At 37.0% G+C, this 9,014-nt stretch overlaps 2 protein-coding genes across 2 annotated transcripts; both read left to right on the forward strand.

The window, feature by feature from the left end:
• On the forward strand, positions 1–2,211 carry LOC144531472 (protein 60A-like). The gene is made up of 5 exons (XM_078271628.1): positions 1–122; positions 1,100–1,257; positions 1,389–1,475; positions 1,576–1,706; positions 1,972–2,211. Exons 1-5 carry the CDS (start codon positions 1–3, stop codon positions 2,113–2,115), a joined length of 642 nt encoding a protein of 213 aa, XP_078127754.1. The 3' UTR covers positions 2,116–2,211.
• A 1,589-nt stretch (positions 2,212–3,800) lies between these two features.
• Positions 3,801–6,789, forward strand: LOC144531697 (uncharacterized). The gene is made up of 2 exons (XM_078271955.1): positions 3,801–4,265; positions 4,605–6,789. Exons 1-2 carry the CDS (start codon positions 4,043–4,045, stop codon positions 4,970–4,972), a joined length of 591 nt encoding a protein of 196 aa, XP_078128081.1. The 5' UTR covers positions 3,801–4,042; the 3' UTR covers positions 4,973–6,789.
• Positions 6,790–9,014: the final 2,225 nt, after the last annotated feature.

Raw genomic sequence — 9,014 nt, forward strand, 5'->3', positions numbered from 1 at the left:
ATGTCCTTTGCGTTCATTGTCATGATGATGCTTCTGGGCTCTTCAGTGGTGATTGCATTTGTTTTGCAGCCATCCAAGGAAGAACCTGCAGCCTCTGTTAACTCGCCTGTTTCCCATCACAGGTCAGTATCAAACTTTGTGTGCCTATACAATATTCTGTTTTTGTTAGCATTGACATGCAGGGATCTTTTAAAACAATTTTCCTCAAGATTGTCCAAAGAATTGCGAAACATCTTGTTAGTTCACAGTTATTATACATGTATTCTAGTCTAAAGTCATTTAACGAGATTTATGCGTGCTGAGGCCTTTTTCCCAGGGAAATAATAGATTCTGGTTATGATTCAGAGCCCATTTGGTTTTCTGAGAATGTTGTGCAAAGATGTAACACAATGTTTTGTTTAATGTTTAGCAGTGTAATCATTCACTCTTCAACAGCAGATTTCTCTCACTTGGCTTAGCCAAACATCTGTAAAGTTCTTCCACAGTTCATTGAGGGTATTGAGTGAGGGTGTGTGCAGGGTCGATTCCAGGATTTTTTGTGTGTGGGGTGGCACAAGGGGGGGAACCAATAATCAGTCAGGGAGGGCCCAAGGGATTTATCAGAATACAGCATAGAAAATCATCTTAGAAATATTGGATAGGATAGAACAACACAATGTAATTTGCTAAATAAAACGCATCACATTCATTATTAATTTTACTTGTTTTTATTTTCAACAAAATGTGTATCCAAATACAATACACATTTTCTATGGGCTCTTAAGCCAAAAATTTGGATAGTCATGGAACCATTCATTGGTCATGGGAGCAGTGCTGGGAAGATTTTTTTTAACAGAACTGTATAAAAATAAAGTGCAATACACTTACAATAAAATTGCCTCAAACTTCAACAAAGAAAACCTTGCACAGTTTTTAGACAATAGTAAAGCAGAACAGAAATAAATTTGGGGGGGCACCGGGGGGGCAATCATATTTCAGGGGGGGGCAGGTGCCACCCCGCCTGGGTGTCTGTCATGTGCACCTACTAACACATGCATGTATGCAATAATTTGTAATATTATGCACTATTTAAATAACCTGAGTGATATGTGATGTTCAGGGGCCAGGGTGGGTCATTGCAGTCCATCAGGAAGGGTCTCCTCGAGACTCTGAACTTGCAGGCTGAGCCACAGTTGCCTGCTGGTGGGCTGGATGGCGTCAGAGAGCAATGGAGGAACACCTTCAGCACGGTTGCTCACAGAGCCAAGGATACTGTAGGTAAGTGGAAACCAAAATTCAAAGAAACTACTGTAGATCGCAACTTTTCCCAGCCGTTATTAATCCTTAGTGGCCTTTTCAAAGCCAAACGCAGCCAAAAGTGTCTTTTCTCCATGTCCTTTATGTTCCAGCCTCCTCTGGCCACTCTGTGTCACCTGATGTTGCAAACTGTACAAGCCTGAAGTGCTGTTCCATGGCCTCTGAGGTCTTCATGAAAGGTATGCAACAATGTGTGTGTGTATGTACGAGTGTGTGCATGCATATCGACATGAAGAGATATAATGCATGTACTCTAATATCAATTCTTATGTTTACCAGACTTGGGATGGGACAACTGGGTGATCCATCCTGCCAGCCTTACCATCGTTCAGTGTGCACTGTGCAACCATGAAGTTAACACTGAGCAATGTCCATCATCCCACACCAATGTCCAGGATGCCGACTCACAGGTACAATTCTCTAACATTTGAATATTAAAATAAGTGTCTTATCTGCGTATATGGCACCTCCACTATACCATGAAACAACTGTTTGCATTTTCTGTTCTGCAGTCAGTGTAAATGTCTTATTACTGTGTCAATTTGTCTTCACTAAAAGAAATAAAACTTTATACCTTAGAAGGAAAAAAAAATTAAATACAAGTTAATCTTTTGTTTAGTCTTGTTGGGCAGTTTCTGCGATGGCCTTACTCCTCCTCTCTTTATTCCTCTCCAGGTGCCGTGTTGTCAGCCCACTTCCCAGGAAATGGTACCTGTCCTCTACATGGATGAATTCCGCACCCTCGTAATTTCATCCGTGCAGCTGACCCGCAGCTGTGGCTGTGGGCCGGGCAACCTCCAGCAGCTCAGCAGAGAGTAAAGTTTGTTTTATTGTTCTCAGTATGAGCCATCTGGCCCACACAAAGATGCATAAAATACAGAAAAGGTAGATAATACATTATATGCAGACATATCTTCTCTCACTACACTTATCTTGGATCCTTTTAGTGTATATTCAAAACTGAGCATGGTAACCAAAGCAAAGTCTCTCTCAGTTTTGCATTCCTGTCTCTCCATTCTAACCAGAATGTGCCATTACAGACCTGTTGAGCCAGCCAAACATAAAACTGATCAATTAATATTTTAGCGGTAAAACTGATGATGATCTTAATCACACGTTATTGATCTAAAATTACAATCTTGCGTGCTATTGTGTTTAATTACCATTTAACCAATAAACTTACTTTATATAGATTTGGCAGGACAATAAAAAAATGCATTTCTGTTGATAAATTAAAGTATTTGTCTTTAACCAAGAGCTACAAATGAAGTGCAGCTTACACCCGTGTAATAAAAGCTAACAGTTTATCTTTAAATGCATCTCATTACAGTGCGCTATTTAAAGCTACCAACTGTTACTGAGTGTTCCCTCCAAAAATGTGAGACTGTGCAGTGCCAAATCATCTGTGAAACGACTTATCTTATGAAGTCAATTTAATCAAATCAAAATAGGTGTCATTGTTTTTTTTAATGTCATGAAAAATCCACAACTAATTATAAATTAAGTATATGCTTGCCATGTTGAGGGTCAAACAGTTTTTGCAGGGAGAGTAATAGGAGAAGACTGTGTTCACCAAATAAATGCCTGCACCTAAAACTGAAAGTATCAATTTCTCCTGAGTACGAACATCTGCTGTGCTTTTCCACAAACATCCATTGGCCGTGCTCCATTTTCATGTTTCAACTGCTAGGAAAGATACATTTGATAATGCTGCCCTGCAAACCCCCCAAAAACTGTAATTGTAAAATAAATCATAATTACAAGGTTTATAGAAAAATAATAGTACTTTCTCTTGACATATATACTTTGTTATATGACATTAAAGTGCTTTGCTATGATGTGTTACTTTGACCAGTAAAGTAATTTAATTAAAGATCAAGGCCTGCCAGACAATATCAAAATGAATTGAGTGAGGGCGGTGATTGGTCAAAAATGTGTTGATGCTGCTCTGTAACAAGCGTGAATCAATGTGTCTAAATTGTGATTAGAGGAAAAAATAGTCAGTTGATTTATTGTATTTTTTTTACCTACAGCTGATTTTAACTTTTAGAGCATTTCAGTGTCTGTTATATTCTTTTTTTCTGTTAAGTCTTGAATTATCATCAATTATCAATCCATAACATTTTGTATGATGTGTGTTTGTTATGAAGCAGAGTTCTAACATTTAGTTAGTTAGTGCCATTTTGTTATATGCTCACACTGGCTTTACAAAGTTACCTCACCATTCACTTTTGCAAGTATTTTTCACAAGTGGACAACAACTTATCAGTGATATATCACCTCAACTCAATCAATACATTTAGATCAAATGTAAAATGTTTTAATTACTTATGACCTTGCTACATCCTAATCATTTGTACCAATTTCCTGATTTCTTGCTTACAATTTTTTGAATAAAGATGATTGAAATAGACATTGGCAATCTTTATTATTCGGCTGGTAGTCTAGAGGGAGGAAATAGCAGAGGAAGAAATGTTGGCAAAAAAAGTTGGCACTGTACTCCAGCAAATCAGAATCTGGTCAGGGGAAGAGCAACATCTTGCGCACTTTGAAAAGTCTTCAGTGTTTTCATCTGCTGTGCCTGTGTTTGTATCTTTTCTTGGCTGCAGTGGAATCTTATTGTCAAGTTGTGCAAGCAATATATTGATCCGGAACTACAGTCAAGCAACTACTCTACAAGAGGACAGCCAGATTTGGGCCAATAGTTCAACATTGCCAGCAATTGAATTTATTGATACTGGACAGAATGTCAGGGTATTTCATTGTGTGGGTGTCTTTTGGCATACTGTCCTCCCTTCTGCTGGTTGTAGAGGCAGTTGAATGTTCAGAGAAGGAAACGTTGCTGAAACTGGTCTCCAACACGGGGACACAAATAACAGACTGTTTGATGGAGTGCACTAGGATGACTTACATCAAGAAACTGCAACTTCAGGACAATCATAATATACGGCTTAAAGATTCCACAGAAGGTAAGGAGTCATTGTGTGAGGACATTTTGGGGCATCTCGTCTAATGAATTAACATGAGCTGTAAATGCACATTTTATTTTCTTTGTACTGAGTGAGTGCTGGCTGTCTGTTTTAGTTGTTTTTGATGGTTTCTTGTCTTATTTTGTCTATTTTGTATGTGCTTGTCTTTATATTGTTAATTAATAAAATGTACAAAAAAAGATGGTAAGGAGTCACATTTTCAACTCTACTATGGTTTACCCTCTGTTCCTCTCTCTTACTGTATGTCAATCCAACAGTTTTATGTAGCACATAAAATCTGCTGCGTATAGGCTTTCATAAAATAGTTTCTCTTCCTAGGAGACCTTGGGGAATACTGTTGGTCTACGGAGCTCAAGTGCACCATTGGAGAGAGCTTTCAGCATGCCTACGTGGTGCTGCCTGTTGATGTATCTGCAGATGGACATGAGCAGCTGGAAGTCAAAGCCACTGTCCCCACTGCCACCATACTGCTCGCACACAACAGCCCCAGCATAATCGCAGACAACTGTGGCCTCCGATATGACGTCACGCCGCACTTCAGCACAGAGAAGGCAGGGAGGGCCTTCTGCGTACAGGTTGTCGCCCAGGAAGATGTCCTCGGGGACAACGTTCTTAAATGTCCTCCCTTTTTGGTCACCTTCTGGCAGAGGAAACCAAATCAGTCCAACCAAGAAGGTGGCAGTTAAAATGTCAGTGATGGAAGAAGTACTCAGATCTTTTACTTAGTACTTAAGTCCTGCATTGAAAAGTTTAAGTAACAGTATGTAAGTATAATCAAGAAAATGTACTTAAAGTTTTTAAAGTAAAAGTACTCAAAGCAAAATAGTGGCCCCTGTGACTGTTATACTATTATGCATCATATCATGGTATTATTATTACTCATGCATTAAAGTGTACACAGCATTTAACTGTTCTAGTTAGTTGATCTTTAACTATTTTACATAGTTATGATACGATTCATCGATTGTTGTAAAACAATTGAAAATAGTGAGAAATGCCGTCACAAGTTCTCCAAACCCAAATTCATACCTTCACCGAACCCAAATTCATACCTTCATACCAAACATCAAAAATATTCAATTATTAAAAAGGAAAAGCAGTGAATCCTCACATGTGTAAAGCTCGAACCTTGAAATGTTTTTTTTTTTTTTAAATACTTAAATAATTGTTAAAATTCAATTATTAAAAAGGAAAAGCAGTGAATCCTCACATGTGTAAAGCTCGAACCTTGAAATGTTTTTTTTTTTTTTAAATACTTAAATAATTGTTAAAATTGTTGCCAATTAATTTTCTGTCAATCCATTCAGCTACTTGGATACTTTAATCTAACAAAACATCATATTTTACAAGCTCTTCATATGTTGTTCTGCAAACAAATCTTACTTTGTAAGGAAACTAATAACTAAAGCTGTCAAATAAATGTAGTGGAGTAAAAAGTACAATATTTCCCTCTGAAATGTAATGGAGTAGAAGTAAAAAGTATCATAAAATAGAAAGTACAAGTATGTCAAATTTGTATTTTAGTAGTAGTAGTAGTAGTAGTAGTAGGAGTTAGAGTAAATGTATTTAGTTACATTCCACCATTGTATAATCTATAAGGATCACTGACTGTCAGTATATTGGTTGTTTTACATGATAGGTTGTTAGCATACTTAAAACCTCATCTTAATGTGTGAGTCTTGCTTGTATTATAACCATAATCCATAAAATAGTTTGTAAGTTATTGATAATTATTTACCACTGGCTTACAAATCTAGTAACTGTCTTCCAGAGTTGAACTTCCCTCTTTAAGTTCTTCTGTGTCATAGATTTCTATTCCTTTCCTTTCATCGTCATCACGTTTTAGAATCAGAATAATTTATCTTTAGGTTTTTTTTTTAATGTGATATTATGTGATTTTCTTGTTTTAGTTGTGAAGGTATTTGATAGTGACGATAGAAGCAGATGAGGATCACTTTTGCGTGTGTGAATCCAGCTTTGGTAAGCACTAAGAGACATTTATTGAAAATCTGCAAGACATCATCAGTGCTCTGCTGGATTCAAAAGGCAACCAGAGTGATGCAAAAGTTCTCTGTTAAATTAAGAATGTAAGTAGGAGATGTTAATGGTTGTAAGTGTTTATGGCAATATTAAATCATTATCTTTTTTTTCAGTCATGTTTATTGTGCTTACTGTTGAGAAACATTTATAGATGTTATTGTAACCTTATGTTAAACCAGAACCTACTATTGCAAACCCAATTGTAATTCTAATTAATTGCAAACAGAGTAGTATAGACTTACACAAACTGTAAACTAATTATTTTGGAATAGTTTTGCTGGGATATTTTGGAGAAACACTATTATATTTAGAATACTGCCATTACAGTACTATATGTGCACTGTGCATCATGTATGTGTATTTGTCTGGTTACTGTACACATGTTTACTATGTTAGTATGTGCTGCTCTGGGTTTTATATGTTGTACATACATTTACCAAAAATAAATTTCACCTGCCCTTGATTGTGTGGTTATAATGATCTTGTTGTAGTCTATTCTACTCTACTCACAAGAAGAGTACAAGAAGTGCCACCTACTGGTTATCATTTAAACTAATAAAAGTGTCAGACTGCAGTCCTTTGCGCCATCCAGCCTCTGGATGGCACGCTTGTTACAGAGCAGTATCAACACATTTTTGACCAATCACCGCCCTCACTCAGTTCCTGAAATTTACTAAATTTAAACCCTAGATGGCTGCAGTTTCTTTGACGGTACATTAAGTAAGTGTATGCTATTGATAGAATTGATAAATACTGTGTTCAATAAAACCCAACCAATACACTCTTAATCCATTTCTCCATTATTTTGACTTTTTATAGCAAATGCCTGGCTTTTGACAGTCTGTGTAGCAGTCAGTGTTTGTTTCAGCCACATTTCCCTCCATATTAGGCCTTACAATAGTTAAACCTAAATATCTTGAATGCATGAGTTTGAGTGAGCCAAAAGTCATCAAATTTTTTTTTGAATTCTCTTTTAGTATTAGATAAGTATATTGTATTGCATATTATGGTAATTAGGCCCAAACTGTTACATCTTTATATTGGCTACAATCGTAAAGTCTCATGGTCCATTCAGCTGTGCTGAGCCTCCCGTTAGGTCTAAATCAAGTAAGATGATGTCGGTGTTCTCTGCTGGCAGATGGCCAGTAGCAGCATAACCACCCAGGGTGAGTGTCCAATAACAGACCTTTGGCACAGCCTGTACTCAGGCCTGCATTAAATCACACACGTGCTGGTGTCCATGCTCCAGAAGCAGCAACACACAGACAGAGGCTGCTTTATTCTTTTGTGACGCACTTCATCAGCATGCTCATCCTACATGTCTGGTTGAAATGTGTTAAATGATTTGTCTGTTTTTTTTCAGCTGTAGGCTAAACTCTGAAACCTACAAGAGACGTCACAACCACTGCCAGTTTTGGGCTCTGTGTCATCAAATCTGAGCTCACTCACCAAAACTGACACCAAGGTGGCATAGTGAGTCAGAAGACTTTATCATCTGCTTCTGTATTTCTGGGCAGGAGAGTGAATCCCTTCCAGCTCCAGAGGGCCTACTTGTTAGCTGTAAACAAGGTAAGATATTGCATCAACAACCAATCACAAAAGGGTGTTACAGGTGTTTCTTTATTTCAAAATTAAAACGTGAATATTTTGTGTACTATGTTTGGTCTTTCTTTTAAGCAAAATTGTTTTGTGCTGTATCCACTATCACTCTTGTCACATATTTGTCCACCTATTACTGTTTACAATTGATTTAGGTATTACATCGCACAAAAACCAAGAACAAATTATTTACACATTAGTTATTTTAGTGTGTCCTGTCACATGCTGCATCTTAATGTAAGCATTTACCATTATATGCCAAGTGACCAAATAGTCTACTATACTAAATTAGCATAACATAAATTGGCTTTAAAGAAAGGACGGTAAATCTGGCAGGTATCAGAACAGACTACCAGCAGTGTGTACCAGCATATGCTTTAAATAAAGCTAATACAACCAATTATTGCTTGAAACAAAGCAGCTATAGCTTTTTAGTAAACTAATATACCTTTTTTTTAAGTCAGTGGTTAATTGACAGTGTATGTGACAGCCTCTCTGAACCATAATTAAAAAAACAAATAATTCATTCAATTCTGCTATTCCAATGCAGAAAACAAATGGTTAAAAAGCTACCCTTTAGTCCCATAGCTTTTATTGTATTCTGTCTGTATCATGTCTGTATTTATAATCTATCTTTCTTTGTGTCAGGTGAGAAATCTTTTTTTCTCCAGCTGTCAACATCCACTTAAAATGAAGTTAATTTACAAACATGCATGAGCTTTAAAATCGACTTTTACAATTTTTTTATCAGGACTCATACACATTAGTCTGGGGTAAAAACCAAAGACAGTCTATGGTAAAAACATAAACACAGATGACTGTACCATGTCTGTTACGCAGGGGTAATAGTATTACGTTTGGGCAAACTGTCGTGATGTGGAAAAACACAGTGAATAATATAGCTCTTAGTGGACTTATTTGTTATATTGACTTTGTATTTACTCTTATAATAGTAGGCTAACACAACTGCTTTAGAGGTGTTTTCAGACAAACTTGGACTGAGTGTATGAAACTGAGCTTGGTCCCCGGATGGCTGAATAAAGTAGAACAATCCAGTAGGCAGACAGTGTGAGAGAGAGAGAGAGAGAG

The sequence above is a fragment of the Sander vitreus genome, chromosome 16 (assembly GCF_031162955.1).
Source record: "Sander vitreus isolate 19-12246 chromosome 16, sanVit1, whole genome shotgun sequence".
Classification (NCBI taxonomy): Eukaryota; Metazoa; Chordata; class Actinopteri; order Perciformes; family Percidae; genus Sander; species Sander vitreus.

Excerpts from the sequence above, each read along its gene's own strand:
- LOC144531472 (XM_078271628.1), top strand. The coding sequence starts at position 1 with ATGTCCTTTGCGTTCATTGTCATGATGATGCTTCTGGGCTCTTCAGTG. Across the intron at positions 1,258-1,388 it reads CAGAGCCAAGGATACTGTAG|CCTCCTCTGGCCACTCTGTG; the intron begins GTAAGTGGAAAC and ends TTTATGTTCCAG. Across the intron at positions 1,707-1,971 it reads TCCAGGATGCCGACTCACAG|GTGCCGTGTTGTCAGCCCAC; the intron begins GTACAATTCTCT and ends ATTCCTCTCCAG.
- LOC144531697 (XM_078271955.1), top strand. The coding sequence starts at position 4,043 with ATGTCAGGGTATTTCATTGTGTGGGTGTCTTTTGGCATACTGTCCTCC. Across the intron at positions 4,266-4,604 it reads GCTTAAAGATTCCACAGAAG|GAGACCTTGGGGAATACTGT; the intron begins GTAAGGAGTCAT and ends TTCTCTTCCTAG.